Raw genomic sequence first — 17,101 nt, 5'->3', positions numbered from 1 at the left:
TCCTTGTTTATGTCTGTACATCTGTCTCTTCACTTCCAAATGGGGATCATAAGTGTATCTTCTCACAGTATAATTGGGAAGTTGGATAATTTATATAAAGACCATGTAGTAAATGTTCACCTATTATCTCAGATGATTGGGGATGAGAATCTGGGTTAATGTTGTTTTTCCCAATTCATTTTGCAGTAGTCATTCTCCAGTGAGGTGATAAACTTTCTGAATCCTTGCTTATCTGAAAATGTCTTTTCTCCCATTTCAATGTGGAATTGGCTGGGTATAGGATTTCAGTTTCAGCTCTGAAATATTGCGTCATTGAGAAACCCAACGGCAACCTAATTTCCATTGTTTAATAGGTAACCTATTTTATTAGTTACTAGTATTCCAAGGACTTAGTGGGTTCTTTTAATTTGAAAATTTGTCTTTTTCTTCAAATCTGGGACATTTTCTGCTTTTGAAACCCCCAACCCTCACCACCATTCTTTGTTGTTTCTGTAACACCTGTCATTCACACGTTGAAATGTCTGGATCCGTTCTTCCCATCTCATCATTTTTCTTTTTATTTGCTATTTAGCTCTATCCATTCTGCTATACACCAGCTCATCATTTCATCCTTCCTATTTTCTGTCTTTAAGGAATTCTTCAATATTCCTGGCTCATTCGTGGAACATTTTGTTCTCTAGGGTTTCTTTTGGATTTATTATGCTCTGGAATTTTAGATAGAAAGTAAGGTACATGTGTGTGCTCAGATTTCCTTCTTGATTCAAATTTCTTGGTTATCTTTTGGTTTGTCTTGCTCCTTTAATTAGATTGTACATTTTTAAAACTGTTTTTTAAATTTCTTTATTAAGGTGTTACATATGTGTCCTTATTCTCCCATTATCGCCCCCATCCTACCCACTCATGCCCTCACCCCCCTATTGTCTGTGTCCATTGGTTAGGCTTACATGCATGCATACAAGTCCTTTGGTTGATATCTTCCCGTTACCCTCACTTTCCCCCTGAGGTTTGATGGTCTGATGTTCCTCTTGTCTCTGGATCTGTTTCATATTGTACATTTTAAGGTAATATGTCTCTCTCTTCTACTCTTTTCTGATTTTCAAGGACTTTATACCAGTACATCTGGCTCATTCCATCTATCCATTAAATACACCCCCCTAGGTTAGTTTCCCAAGTACACCCTCATCTTTAGCTTCCCAGCTCCTTTTATCTCCAGTGGCCCCAGGAATGTTCACTCACTCAGGAAGCCCTCCTCCTTTAGCTCTGCAGTGATTCTCCCCTCAGAATTGCCTGCGATTACCCCTAACAGACCTACACCCATTGCACCAGGATCTGATCAGACCCGGACATCTTCCTCGCACAATCCCCCAACCCACACCACCCCGCCCTGGTGACTCTGAGGCCCTCCCAGGTGTAGAACCTCCACACCTTCTCCTCAGGGCTGCCGGCCCCAGGGCAGCACCGCGGTGGTCGGAGAGGCTCTCCTCCCCACCCTGCATCTAGCAACCACGTCCTCCGAGCAGGTGGGCCGCGGCCGTCCCAGAAGGCGGCCTGCACAACGCTTGCTGCTGGGAGTCGGTCCGAGCGGCCTCGCCACCGGGGCAGCCCCCAGCCTGGACCCCGGAGCGGCGGGCGCTGCCAAACCGTCCGCGGCGCGCGCCTCGGGCCGGGCACGTGGCGCGGCGCCGGCGGCCCTGGGCTGCGGTGCGCAGGCGCGGGCGGCCGGCGCGCTCCTCGGCGTTGCTCGTCGGACCTGCTGCTCCCGCCCTCTCCGCGCCCACAACGGCGGCGGCGGCGCCGGGCCCGACCGGTGAGTGGCGGCCACACGAGGCCGGGCCGCCGCGGGGCGGTCCTCCAGCCGGTTCCCCGGGCCTCGGCGCCTCAGGAGAGCGCAGCCGGCCCAGCGGGAGGGCCGCCCCGCCCCCTGCACACCCCCGGGGCCCGGAGACGTTGGGGGCGGGAAGGGGGCCCCTCACGCCGCCGAGGCGGGACGGGGAGGGCGCAGGGAGCGGTTTCCAGAGACTCCTGTGGGTGAAATCAACACCGTTTGAGGTGGTTTTTTTTGTTTGTTTGTTTTTGAGATTGAGAGTTTGGGTTGCGGGTGGGTGGGGAGGGGACAGGGCTTTGCGAAGCCGCTCAGGTTTCGGAGGATTCTCATGATGTTGCTTCTGCCTTCCACACTTAAAAAAAAGAGGGATAGAGAGTTAGAAACATCGATGAGAGAGAATCATCCATCAGCTGCCTCTTGCACGCCCCCTACCGGGGATGTGCCCTCAACCAACGTACATGCCCTTGACCGGAATCGAACCCGGGTTCTTTCAGTCCGCAGGCAGACGCTCTATCCACTGAGCCAAACCGGTTTCGGCTGCCTTCCACACTTTTTAAAACTCGAGTGTCTCCGTGGTGTGTAGAGTTCACTCTTGGTCGTTTTGCCCTCAGGAGCTGTGTCTGCGGCTGAAACCCCGGAGAGGGCGGCGCGATGTCTGAGCAGGAGCGCATCCTGGAGTGCCTGCGGAAAGAGATCCGGTCGCTGCTCATTTCCACCAAAGACGGGCTGAGCCCGCAGCAGCTGGAGAAGGAGTACCTCCTGATGGTCGGGAGCCACCTACCACTCCGCATCCTCGGGTATCGGTCCACGATGGAGCTGGTGTTGGACATGCCTGATGTCGTCAGTGTCTGCCCCTGCGGGGACGGCACCGTGATACTGAAAGGTAAACGTTGGAATCACAATCACTCAGTGAAGTGTTAACAGTTATCCTACATCCGAGACAGGATATTTTCATGTTGGGGGGCAGAGAGGATCAGAGGCCTGTCTACCTTTAAGGTTGTGGGCTAAGTTAGAGCGTTAGCAAAGTTAAGAACCCCACCACCAAATGTACATTGACAAAAACCGCATTTTGCATATTATTTCAAATGATGGCACCTTTAGTTGGGAGAAACATAGCAATGGGACTTTTTTATTATAAAATCATATTTTTAAAATATATATATATTATTGATATTTTACAGAGAGGAAGGGAGAGAGATAGAGAGCTAGAAACGTCGATGAGAGAGAAACATCGACCGGCTGCCTCCTGCACACCCCCCACCGGGGATGTGCCCACAACCAAGGTACATGCCCTTGATCTGAATCGAACCTGGGACCTTTCAGTCCTCATACCGACGCTCTACCACTGAGCCAAACCGGCTTTGGCATAAAATCATATTTTTAATTTCACATGCCAGGCGTGCACACACACACAAAAAAATTGAAGGGAAGTTTGTTGTTCATCCCAAGATTTTTAAATATATATATATTTATTGATTTTTACAGAGGCGAAGAGAGAGGGATAGAGAGTTAGAAACATCGATGAGAGAGAATCATCGATCAGCTGCCTCTTGCACACCCCCTACTGGGGATGAGCCCGCAACCAAGGTACATGCCCTTGACTGGAATCGAACCCGGGACCTTTCAGTCCGCAGGCTGACGCTTTATTCACTGAGCCAAACCGGTTTTGGCCATCTCAAGATTTTCAAACCTTTCCGGGAGTCAGTTAGCAGTAATAATGACATATTGGGTTTTACCTTTCTCTCTTCATCCTCTGGTAGAGGAACTAATAAGCTGTTGTCCAAAATGCATAAAAGATAAAAGAACCAGGGTTCATATTTATGCTATCCAGATACACATCTACATGGAGCGTTAAAAAATGTCTACACAACCACAAATACAAAGGAGAAAGAAGGAAGTTTTCACCTACATATGATTCCTTTGTTCTTTTCTTCAGCCATTCCAGATGAATCCACCAAAGGAATAGCAAGTTTAGTTGCAAAGCAGAGGAGCAGTCATAAGGTTCGAAACTCGGTGCAGAAGGGAAGGGCCAGCGTTTGCTCTGGGCCAGGCTTTCACCGACGAGTACCGTACCGAGGAAGGGTGCCCCCCATCCTCCCAGCTGTCGTGAAGAGTGAGTTGAAGGACCTCCTGGCGTTATCTCCTGTTCTTCTGTCTGATTTTGAAAAGGCATTTGCCAAGCGCTTTGGACGATCATTCCAGTACATGCAGTATGGGTTCCTGTCCATGTTTGAAGTACTGAATGCGGCTTCAGATATTATTTCCGTAGAGCAGACCAGAGCAGGTTCTTTGTTGATGCTAAAGAAGAGCATATCAGAAGAAAAGCAGAGAGGGTGGCCGGCAGGTAAGCCTGTTAGCATTGGTACCTACTGTGGATGAACAAATTTCGGAGCCCTCGTGACACAGAGAGAGGCATGTGATGCCTAAGCTCCACCAATTTGTTGAAGTTAAATGTTGGCTTTACCATTCACTAGCTGGGTGATGATGTCAGGCATGTTATGTAAAATACCTAAGCATTCGTTTCCTCCTTGCTAGAAGAAAAGTAATAGTACTTGCACCTTGGAATGGTGCTGAGAATAAAATGAGATGAGGTCTGTAAAGTGCCTGGCATTTAGTATGGTCACAATAAGTAGTATCTCTAATAATAAAAGGGTAATAGGCTAATTAGACCGGATGTCCTTTTGGACATCATTCTGGGGCTGGAGGAAAGCCTGGGTCCTGGGTTCCTGCAGGAAGTCAGAGGAAAGCCCGGGTCCCGGGTGCCTGCTGGCTGGCTGGAGGGAACCCGGGGTCCCAGGTGCCAGCAGCTGGGGGAAGGAAGGCCTACTCTTGCACAAATTTTAAGCATCGGGCCTCTAGTTTGTTATAAAAACACAAAATCAGCTCTTTCTAGAACACTGTAAATGAACATTAAGTCTATGTGTTCAAGTAAAGATGAAACATGGAAAATGAAGTTTTAAAAGTCATACTAGTTAGTAGCATTTGCCACCTGATCTTTGCTGTCATTGATCTCTGATGTCATAGCAGGCACTGCATTAATTTATGTCGTGTAATGATGACCACCTTATTTATATACCATTGACCTTGGATTGTCATTGCCATACCATAGACAAGTATTGTGAATAGCCCTGTCTTACAGATAAGGATACCAAAGCTCAGGAAAGTCAAAGGACTTTTCCAAAGTCACATGGTTGGAAAAGAGCTAGAGCCAGGTTAAGACACCCAGTTCTTATTACTGCTCCTTCATTGTTTTTCCTTCCCAAATCACTGTCACTCTCAAAGACTCAGAAACCACTATAATTATTTGTATACTATTTCTCTAGAGTCTAGACCCTTGACAGTTAAGAATCTATATATTGAGCCTTTTGGGGGATTCTATCCCTATTTCAGTGGTTTTTTCTTTTGCTCCAAAATCTACATTTAGGTTAATATAGGTGAACATGAGTCTGTCAGGAGTTTACAAATAAATATTTAAACAGTGGTGGATAATATAGTTGGGCAAAGATATGCTGGAGAGTTTACATATTCTGGTCAGGAAAGACCTTGGGGCCACTATGTGTTTAGAGTCTAGTCCTCAATTATATTAGTATTAGAGGTGTGGTGCATGAATTCGTGCACCAGTGGGTTCTCTTGGCCTGGCCTGCAGGATTGGGCTGAAACCGGCTCTCTGACATCCTCCCAGATTGCAAGAGGGCTCAGGTCAGGCCAATGGACCCCACCGGTGCACAATCGGGGCCAAAGAGAGGCACGGGAGGTTGGCCAGCCGGAGAGGGACAGTGGGAAGTCTCCAGGGCATGTCTGGCCTGTCTCACTCAGTCCTGATTGGCTGGATTCCAGCAACAAGCTAATCCTACTGGTTAGAGCGTCTGCCTCTTGGTGGTCAGTGCACATCATAGTGAGCAGTTGAATGGCCTTAGAATATTATTAGCGTAGTATGCTTTGATTGGTTGAATGGCAGACCATTCAACCAGACACTTAGCATATTAGGCTTTTATTATATAGGATTCTTGAGGTGCTCAAGCTTAGGGAGACTAACTCAAGGGATTAAACTTATAAGAGGTTCCTGTTCCCAATCCATGGCCTTTCTTTCTATCATCAGGCTATCTTGGAAATAATTGTGGGTTTTTGTTTTTTTTATGAGCTTGAACTTAAGATAAAGAAAGAGGTGAGGCCCAGTGATACATCTTTCATGTTGTACAAAAGAATAAACCTCTCCAGTGCTATTCTCCTTCCTACAAATGTTGAATAAAAAACTACAGTCTAGAATAATATATTTTATTCTATATCTTTTCATTCTTCCTATTCCCCATCCATACACTGCTTGCTAGGTGGTTATCAGGTTTAAGAAGCATGGTCCTAAGAAGACTCGTTGCTTAGAGACTTTTTGTCTCCTACACAAGATACAGCTTTTTGAGTTTTTACCTATTGAATCCTGCATCTCTGTAATTATATTTAGACTAGTAGCCCTGCACACAAATCTGTATGCCAGTAGCTCTCTGCGGGGTCTGGCTGCTCTGCACCCGCTGCCCAGAGGCTCTTCGTGGCCCAGAGGCCCATCCATGACCGGGTGCAGAAGGCTTGTCTCATCGCTGGGGCGACACAAATGTTCCACGCCTGGCCAGAGGCCCCTCCGCAGCCAGGCCAGAACACTTGCCTTGTTGCCACAACGAAGCAAGCATTCCTGCCGTGCTGCCCGCTCTCAGCAGGCACCACCCCTGGACTGGGGGACTCCCGTGGGGCTGAGAGGACTAGGCGCCATCTTCTTTGTGATGGAGTGATGGTTAATTTGCATATTACCCTTTTATTAGATAGGATAGGATGACCTTAAGTGGAGTTTTAGATGTCCCCTTTTTCAGTAGCACACTTAGGATCTCTTGGTTTTCTTCTATTGATGATTAATCACTTCCATTACATGTACATTTTATTGACTTAATGTTTAAAATGTAAGCTTACTTGCATTAATTTTTAGTTCTAAGTTGAGGGCAATTTAGTTCATGGTAGCCTCGTATGTAACCACCAGAAAATAAACTAGAAATTTCTAGTGACAATTTTTTTCTCCTTTTATTCACAAAAGGTAAAATTTTTACCCAGCCTTTCAGAATGAAACAAGAAGGATCATACTCTCCAAGCTTCCCACTAGCAAAGACACGCTTTTCACGACCCACTTCAAACATAGAGCCATTGAAGCAAATCCTGAACATGGAAAGGACTTCTAAGTCAAATGTAGCAGAGACTTCAAGGCTGAATCACACTGAAAAATTAAATCAGGTGAGATATTAGAGTTTGGAAATATTAATACACTGAAAATGTATGTTTAAATTCAGTGGTTATTACTTATATCTGATGGAAAAGCTGGTCTTTTAAAATTCAGGTCATTCACTAATTTCAGATGTAACTTAAGCATTTTCTATGGTTCTCTAGATTAGTAAGAAATGAGAAGTGGCAGTGAGAAAAGAGTACAATTTTGTCAACTCCAGGGTTTCTACTATTTTCTGCAGATGATTCTCAGTTCTATATCTCTAGTTCCAGTCTCACCAAAGTTATAGAAGCATATTTACAACTTACCTCAAGAATCTTCACCTGAACGGCGGGACCCTGAGCACTATAATCCTGGTATCTTTGTGTGACTAGAATGCTGAAGGATTTTAATATTATATTAAAAAATATAACCAGCCAAAACCGGTTTGGCTCAGTGGACTGAAGGGTCCCGGGTTCGATTCCGGTCAAGGGCATGTACCTTGGTTGCGGGCACATCCTCAGTGAGGGGTGTGCAGGAGGCATCTGATCAATGTTTCTCTCTCATCGATGTTTCTGGCTCTCTGTCCCTCTCTCTTCCTCTCTATAAAAAATCAATAATATATATATTTAAAAATAAAAAATATAACCAAGAAAGGCCTGGTTAATTAGCAAGATAACAAGTTGAGCTCAGAATAAGCATATGGAAATTAAATTTGAGACATAGAAGTGCTTTATTTCTATAACTTAAAATACTTGCTTTAGTAACATATATAATAAAATTTACACATTTTAAATGGACAGTTTGAGTTTTGACAACTGGATCTAGTCATGTAAGAACCATAAAAATCAAGAAACAGAGCATTTCCATCATCTCCCCAAAGTTCCTTGATGCCACTTTGTAGTTTATCTCTTTCTCTGCCTGCAGCTACAATCACTGCTTTTTATAATTGTAATTTAACTTCCCAGGAGTTTCATATAAATGGAATTAAATAACATCTAGCTTTGTGTTTATCTTCTTTAACTTAGCAAGATGCTTTTTAAATTCATCCAGTATATATCATCTGTTTGTTTCTTTTTCTTGCTGAATATCATTCCACTGTATTGATATACTTCAATTACAATAGATGTTATTTACTGTTTGGAGTATTATAAATAAATCTGCTATGAACATTATATGTACACTTTGTGTGAATATAGGCTTCATTTATCTTGATAAAATACCTGGCAGTAGGATTGTTGGGTCATACACTAAGTATGTGTTTAACAACTTTATAAGAAATTGCCAAACTGTTTTCTAAATTGTCTGTACAATTTTACTTTCTCATGAGCTACATTGCAGCTTTGTTAACATTTGATATTGTCAGTTTTTAAACTATAGCCATTCCAGTGGGTGTATATGAGATCTCATTAGTTTTAATTGAGATTTTTCTAATGATGAATAATGTTGGGCATGTTTTCATATGAGTATTTCCCATTTGTATATCTTCTTTGAAGTGTCTATTCATATTTTTGCTCATTCTAAAAAATTGAGTAGTCTTTGTATTTAGTTGGAAGAATTATTTATGTAATCTAGACTTAAGTCCTTTATCAGAGAAATATTTTCTCTGGTCTATACTTGTCTCTTTATTTCTTTAATCTGACTTTTGTGGAAAAGTCTGTATTTTTCAAGAAATTGAATTTATATTTTTCTTTTGATTTTTGCCTACATAATAGATTTTTTTTAAAACATATTTTATTGATTTTTTACAGAGAGGAAGGGAGAGGGATAGAGAGTTAGAAACATCAATTAGAGAGAAACATCTACCAGCTGTCCCTCCTCCCCCCACTGGGGATGTGCCTGCAACCAATGTACATGCCCCTGACTGGAATCGAACCTGGGACCCTCAGTTTGCAGACAGATACTCTATCCACTGAGCCAAACCGGTTTTGGCCATAATAGATTTTTGCTTAATACAAAGTTACAAAATGTTCTCCTGTGTTTTCTTTTAGATGTTTTATGATTTTAGGTCTTAGGTCTATTATTGATTTCAAGTTTTTTGTTGTATAAGGTATATGGTATGGAAGAAGTTTTAATCTAGCAGGATTATAATTTTTTGTGGGTGTATGTTTCTGTGTCAGTTCTATTTTGGTGCTTTTAAATTCACCTTAATTTTGTTAGGGCAAGTCTCCACTAATTAGTCCCTTTTCAGTCTTTTTATCTCTTCTAATGTATTTTTTTTCCTGGAAGTTTATAATTACTTTTGTAAATTCTAAGATTTCAATGAGATTTCTCTTAGAATTAAATTTTTAATTTGAAGACTTCACACATTACATTTAATAGATTTCTTCAATATCATATGTAGCTTTCTGTTCATTCAGTATTATCTTATGCTCTTCAGTGCAGATGTATTAGTTTTCTCTATTAGAGTTTGGTGCAAGTCTTGTAAGTGTATTCTTAGGTATTGTATAGTGTGACACTTTTGCTGCTATTGAGAATGGGGTTCTAACTACTTAAGGCTTATGAGGAAAGAAATTAGTTTTTTGAAATATTATTTTGAAACTGGCCACCTTACTGAACTTTGAACTTATTTAATAATTTTTCTCATAGGTTTTCCAAATACACCATAATAATGTTTATAAATAATTTTTTTTGTCTTTTTCAGTATGTAAAGTTCTCATTTTCAAAAATTATTTACTGATTGAAAATTTCAGAAAAAATATTAATAAGTGAAAGTGCATATTTCTTTTGTAAAAATAATTTTTCAATTGATTGGTAAATAACTATTACTGTCTGATTATTAGAGGTTAAACTTTATGCTTCTATTATCTTTTTAGTGTTATTTTTTATCAGTTGCCTATTCATTATTTATCCATTTTTCTAAGGAATACCCTGTTTCCCCAAAAATAAGACAGTGTCTTATATTAATTTTTTTCTCCCAAGTTGCGCTAGGTCTTATTTTCGGAGGATGTTTTATCTTTCCATGCGCTAGGTCTTATTTTCAGAGGATGTCTTATTTTCGGGGAAACATGGTATATATCTTTGATTCAAAGCTCTTTTCTGCCTTTTCTCTGGTCCTATAAGTTTCTATCTGAATATGGCTTTGGGGGAGGGAGGGTCATTTTAATCTTTATTTATGCCCCTGGGTTGTAATCTTTTGTTCACTTATTGCCCATTCTTTGTATTTTGTATATGGGCCGGCGTTGTGAAATCAGGGACCCTCTTGATTAATTTCTTTATGTCAATCACTGATCACCTGCTGTTCTTACTTTCTCCCACATTATAACTTTTACCCTCTAATTATAGATATCCTCAAAATTACCTGGACTTTAAAAAACCTCCCAAACTCCATTCATTTTAAGTCTCTTAATTTGGGGCAAAAACCATATTCATCTTCTTGAGAAGAATTCTTTTCCTAGTAAGAGCCCATCATTTTGACATCTTGAAACCAGGCTTGGAAAATATTTTCCCTAAAAGATCACATAGTACATAGTTGAGGCTTTGAGTGCCAAATTGTCTCTGTTGTAATTATCCAACTCTGCCTTTGTAGTGCTAAAATAACCTTGGACAATAGTGAGTGAGTCTGTGTTCCAATAAAACTTTATTGATAGATACTGAAATTTGAATTTTGTATCATTTTCATGTGTCACAAAATATTTTTTCTTCCCTCCAACCATTTAAAAATGTCTAAACCATTCTTAGTTCATGGACTATGAAAAGACAGATGGTGGGCCAGTTTTGACCCATGGGTCATAGTTTGCTTACCTTGTTACCAGCTGTTCTACATAAAAACAAATCACATTTGTATTCAGTATCCTGCCATTTACTTCCCAGTTTCCCAAATTATTGAAATTGATTAAAAAATAGCAAAAACCTTCTATGTTCAAGGTCCTTTAGCTTTTTGCATAAAACTTGAGGTCACTGAGTCTTTTTCCTTGGTCTCTTATTCATCTCTGTAGGGTCAGCAATTCCTTCTCCATTGTATTCTTTCCTAATTTTTGTGGGTTCCACCTTTATTATTTCCTGTTTCTATTCTTTACTCTCTTAGCACTCTAGTCTCCTGATTGCTCATCCCTCCAAATCTAATTTTCTGCCAGATTAAAATTTTGATAATGTCTTTCCCTTGCTAAAAATCTCTGTGTCATTTTTGTTTATGGAACTAAAAAAAATTTTGTTAGATTGGCATATTCTGTAATATGATTTGAGTCTACCTTTTTCAGTTTCCTCTTCCACTACTTTTCTAATACCTCAGGAAAACTATTCTTTTTCCTTTGTTAAGGTCCTTCTACCTTCATTGCCCTCTCTATCACTTTCCTGCAATAGTCTCTTCATCTTTTTACTTTATTGGGGTCTCCCTTTGCCATTGGCTTTTCTCCAATAAAATTCTGCTGTCTTTTTTTTTTTTTAGATCCCTGCTGTTTTAACTTGGGCCACTCCTGTTTTTACTCTGTTGAGTTCAGATAATCATCTGTTGTTTCCTTAACTTTATTTTCCACTTGCTCAACTTCATGAACTTCCTCCCCTTTCCCTCTATCCTTAGGAATGAGCCTTGCTTCTAAACTCAGAATACACTAGATAGTAACTCTATTTCCTGACCCCACATTCACAGATCTTTCTGCATCCCTATTGGTTCTTTCCTCTTCATTTCTATTTCAACAGAAGAGCATTTCTTTCTGCCCTTTATGGCCAGTTATTCCACCAGTGCCCTGGTTCACACTGAATCCTGCCTCCCAGGGATCGTTCTTTCACCATCCTCTCTCTTCCCTGCATTAGGCACACAATAAGTATGTGTTTAATAAACATTGAATGCTTTTATAAAGAGAAGAAAATTAGTAACAAATGTTTTTTTCTGGGTAAGAGTATGGGATTGAGTAATTGAAGACTCTAGAATCAAATTGTTCTTTTATGTATGAAATGTTATGGTGATTTGAGAACAGTTTTTTATCCATTTGCTTTAAATACATTTCCTTTGATAGATATTTGCATATTATTTCAGATTTATCTTTGACTTTTTTTGGACTATAACTTGAACTTTTCTTTCTTTCTTCATAGTTGGAGAACACCTTCAAATCAGTTATTGCACAGATTGGACCTGGTGGGACTATTAATCCAGAACTAAAACATAAAATAAAATTTGTAAGTATTTTCTGTTTCTGAAAAATGGATAAGAATACTTGATTATATATTTAGATATTATTTGTGGCCAAGTTAATTTGCTTAAGAGTATTTATTAGTTTAATATTTATATTTTTGCCTCATATTTTCAAATATGTTGCAAATGGAGTGGCTATTCATTTATGATCAGAAAAAAAGTAAATAAATTACAATCTTAAAATTTAAAAAAAAAATTTTTTAGAAAATGTTAAGTTCCTTTATAAATGTACTCTCTTTCCAGATTTTTTTTCCCTTACCCTAATGAATCATTGTCAAGTTCTTTCTAATACCAGTTTTCTATATATTGAAGTCAAATACTATTCTAAATTGTGTATGGTATCCCATCGTGTTGATATACAATATTTCACATGAGAGTTGTTATTGATTAACATTTGGGTTATTTCTAGCCTTGGCTATTAAAAAATGCTGTAGTTAATGTCTGAACATTTATCTAGTGGTGGAATTGACAGATATTGATTAAGTTTTGATAAATATTACTACTTTTCCCTCAAAAAGATTTGAACAGATTTTCACTCCTATTATCAGTGAAATGTTACTGTCTATGTAGTTTTAACTTATATCTTGATTTTTACATTGAGCATGTTTTCATATGCTTAGTAGTCATTTATATTTCTTATGTATTTGGCCTAATTTACTATTTCTCATTATTAATTTGTAAAAGCTCTTTATTCACTTAAAATTTCAGTGGTAGCTATTAATTGCAATTTGAAGAATCAGAGTGCCATTGTCACTCTTTCTGCCTTACTTTCATTTGAGCTACGTGGTTTTACTAGGAAAAGTGGAAAAACTTTCGGGCATTCAGGCCCTGTCTTCTTGTTTGGATATTTGTTCAATATGACTTTTTTATGATAACAAAATATTAGAGAAATAGTAAGCCTTCATTGATAAAGGATTGGTTAAATTATCTGCCCAAACTAGGGAATATCATGTGGCTCATAAGGAAGTTTATGTGTAACTCAATTAATTTTCATGAAGTATCTCCTTGACATACTGTTGAGCTCTAAAAATAGATTTTATAGAGTAACATGTTTAATGTTACCCTTTAATGTAAATCATAAATAATTTGAATATGTTTGTGTATAAGTTGGTTTCTGAAATGCATCAACAACTATCTCTGAATCATAGGATTTTATAATCATTTCTACTTTGCATTTTACTGAAACTTAAAATAAAATATATAGTATTTTGAAAAATGTAGGAAAACGTAAAACTTTAAATTTTTTTAATTGATTTTTAAAGAGAGAGATGAAAGAAATATATATACAGAGAGAGAAACATTGATTTGCTCTTCTACTTATTTATGCATTCATTGATTGATTCTTGTATATGCCCTGACTGGGGATCAAACCCAAAACCTTGGAGTATCAGAACAGCACTAACCAACTCAGCTACCTGGCCATGGCCAGTGCAAAACTTTTTATTCTTTATTGGTATAGACTGAATCCACTTCTAGGAATTTATCCCCCAAAAAATAACTGGAAAAGTAAAAGGTGCAACTATAAGGATAATCACTTCAGTGCTTGTGGTTATAAAAAATAGGAAATAGCTCTAGGGACTGAGCAAGCAAATTTAAGTATATTGAATTTTTTTATTTTTATTGATTTTTTACAGAGAGGAAGGGAGAGAGATAGAGAGCTAGAAACATCGATGAGAGAGAAACATTGATCAGCTGCCTCTTGCACACCCCCTACCAGGGATGTGCCTGCAACCAACATCCATGCCTTTGACCTTTCAGTCTGCAGACTGACGCTCTACCATTTAGCTAAACCGGTTTCGGGTATATATTGAATATTTTGAAAATTCAAGCCAGAAACATGTTGGTACATATTTACTAACATGGAAGATGTGTTTGGTTTGATATTTAAAAACTGATTATAGAAATAATGACCTATTTTATGTTAAATATAGATATTTTATGTACATATAGACAACAATGGCTAACTGGATATTTTCTCTGTACTGTATTTTTAAAGTTTTTTTTTTTTATATAATGACCATTGTATTTCTTTTCTACCATTTAAAATGCTTGAATTTATGCTATGGAAATTTTCTTTAGATTTTCTTTAATATGAACTAATGGTAAGTATGCTATCTAAGCTAAAGAACTTACAGGAATTTGTGGAGAGCTGTGGAATTCCAGTGTTGTGCAAGAATGATTTCTTAACTCTGGAAATGTTGGAAGTCACTTTGTTGTTGTTATAATGTTTTTTAAAACTGGAAACTGAAAAATATTGTGACTATTTAATTGAATGAATAACATGCTGCTTTTATCTTTGTTAATATTTAAACTTATACTGTCTTATATTTTATCACCCAACGCTCCAATGGTACCTATTTATATTCTATTTCATTTTCTATTTATTAGGTTGTGTCCAAGTTTCCAGAGGGTTTACTTATTTCTAAACTGCCTAGAGAGTTTGAGGTGAGTGTTTTCTTTTTCATAAACCATGGTTTTTTTTATAGCTTATATTTTTCTGATAGATAGAAATTTTGTTGCTACTTCTTGGACCCTCCAAGTCTATGCTCTAGAGCACATGTGTCAAACACAAGGCCCACGGGCCAAATCCGTCCCGCCAGGCCTTGCAATGTGGCCCGCACCGCGCTGTCATCACTGCACTCCGCTGCGTTTCCATCACAATGACAGTTTATGACTGTTCAGTAAACCATTCGGCCCGCGATTTAGGCTGGATTTTAGATTTTGGCCCCTTCTCTGATTGAGTTCGACACCCCTACTCTAGAGCTTAAACATTTTGTTTTGATTTCTGATGTCCTTTTCCTTACTAAAAGAGTCAAGAATATGATCCTTAATGAATAATTCATGATCCATAGGAAGGATATTTTTACTGCTTATTGTTACAATATTATTAGGGGAAAAAAACATTATTTTTCATATCTGATAATACCAAGTAGCAGAGAGGTTGTGGAGAAACACAATACCTCTGCTGCTTGTGTGACAAATCCCCGTTGGAGAGCGTTTTGGCAGTCCCTAGAAAAGCTTAAGATAGCACCTCACTCCACTTCTATACACGCACTTTAGAGAAAACTCTTATACACGTGCACATGAAGTCATTCATAAGGAATGTGCACATTGCAGAATAGTAAAAAAAAAATTGGAAACAGATTACATGACCATCAATAGGAGAATGGATAAATAAATTTGAATTGACATTTGTACAATGGAATAATATGTAGTAGATAAAATAAATGAACTAGATTTGTTCTGAAACCTGGAACATTTTTGGAACATTTGGTGGGAAAAAAAAATCAGGTTGCAGAATGATAGTTCAGATACTGCCGTATATCCAATTTTTAAAATTGGTTAAAACCTATACATATGTTAGCTGTGTGCAACACTGTTCTGAATTTCTTTCATTAGATTTTTACAATAAAATGAGGCATAAAGAAGTAACTTGCCTCAGGGCCTATACATAGCAAGTACAGAGGAGTCAAGATTTGAACCCTAGGCAGTCTGGTTTCAGAATTATACCTCTTAACTACTATGCCATAAAAAGTGACATATATTTATAGATATGAATACAGATATTGTGAGATACTATAGCATAAAGAGTAAGATACATTGCTTTGTGCTATTTTATGGATATATGTAAAGTCAGGATAATATTGCCTAATATTATAGTTTTGTGAAGTTTAAATGACTTAAAAATAAAGTACTTAGATCAGTGCCTGCTATATAATAATTATTCAGTAAATGTTAAAAAGAAGAAAACTTAGAAAATACATATCTCTCAGGATAGAGATGGAGAAAATTTAAATTCATCTTGTTTTAAAGAAATGTATCTTATAGAATCTAGAGCCATAAAGTGTTTTTCAAGTAAACCAATGGGAGAAGCTAAAACAAAGGCTCTGATGTGTTTTAGATTAACAAGTGAAGTCACTTATCAGTGAAATGACAGAATAAAGTCTGAGAGTAATAAAATATGATTTAATATAAAATTTATGGGTAAGCCGAAGCCGGTTTGGCTCAGTGGTAGAGCGTCAGCCTGAGGACTGAAAGGTCCCAGGTTCGATTCCGGTCAAGGGCATATACATTGGTTGCGGACACATCCCCGGTAGGGGGTGTGCAAGAGGCAGCTGGTCGATGTTTCTCTCTCATCGACGTTTCTAGCTCCCAACTCTCTCCCTTCCTCCTCTCTGTGAAATATCAATAAAATATATTTTTAAAAAATAAAAATATAAAAAAAATAAATAAATAAAATTTATGGGTAAAATCAACTTCTTGTACCAGACTCACAGCTCAGAGTAAGCAGTTTTTTTTTTTATCACAAAAATTTTAGCAAATGTACTTTGTGTAATGCAAGTTCAAGGTGTTAAGATTACAAAGGTTAGGAAGAAATCAAAATAAGTATTTTAATGTTGCAGGGAAGCTCTTTGCCTTTCTTAATAAATAGCGTTAGGCAGAAATTCAATTTTATGATTATAAATACATAGTGAGTATAGATTTAATTTAATTTTTATTCTAAATTCTATAGCAACATTTGCCAACCCTTCCCTTTATTTTATCTAACATGATATAAAAGCTACCGGTATGATTTTTTGCTCTTGAAATACCTGATCAACACTCTGCCATTCTTTCAACATCCCTTATTAAATTTCTAATTGAAGAGAAGATAATATATCAGCAGTATAGTTTCAGGATCTTCCTGCAGCTCCACATAAAGACGAAGAGAGAGCCTTAGCCGGTTTGGCTCAGCGGATAGAGCGTCACCTTGCAGACTGAAGGGTCCCAGGTTCAATTCTGGTCAAGGGCACATGCCCAGGTTGTGGACTTGATCCCTAGTAGGGGACATGCAGGAAGCAGCTAGTCAATGATTCTTTCTCATCATTGATGTTTCTATCGCTCTCTCCCTCTTCTTTCTTCTCTGAAA

At 38.5% G+C, this 17,101-nt stretch overlaps 1 protein-coding gene across 1 annotated transcript in view; it reads left to right on the top strand.

Annotated features, from left to right (window-relative positions):
• Nucleotides 1–2,456: 2,456 nt before the first annotated feature.
• Nucleotides 2,457–17,101, top strand: part of TDRD5 (tudor domain containing 5) — a 45,824-nt gene continuing 31,179 nt past the window's right edge. The window contains exons 1-5 of the mRNA XM_036442351.2: nt 2,457–2,708; nt 3,762–4,169; nt 6,900–7,093; nt 12,093–12,176; nt 14,581–14,637. Of these exons, the coding sequence (XP_036298244.1) occupies nt 2,477–2,708; nt 3,762–4,169; nt 6,900–7,093; nt 12,093–12,176; nt 14,581–14,637 (975 nt within the window). The 5' untranslated portion in view covers nt 2,457–2,476. The remainder of the gene's footprint in view (nt 2,709–3,761; nt 4,170–6,899; nt 7,094–12,092; nt 12,177–14,580; nt 14,638–17,101) is intronic.

The sequence above is a fragment of the Pipistrellus kuhlii genome, unplaced genomic scaffold, assembly GCF_014108245.1.
Source record: "Pipistrellus kuhlii isolate mPipKuh1 unplaced genomic scaffold, mPipKuh1.p scaffold_m20_p_18, whole genome shotgun sequence".
Lineage (NCBI taxonomy): Eukaryota > Metazoa > Chordata > Mammalia > Chiroptera > Vespertilionidae > Pipistrellus > Pipistrellus kuhlii.
The sequence above is the reverse complement of the archived record's forward strand: the minus strand, read 5'-3'. Positions and strand labels throughout refer to the sequence as shown.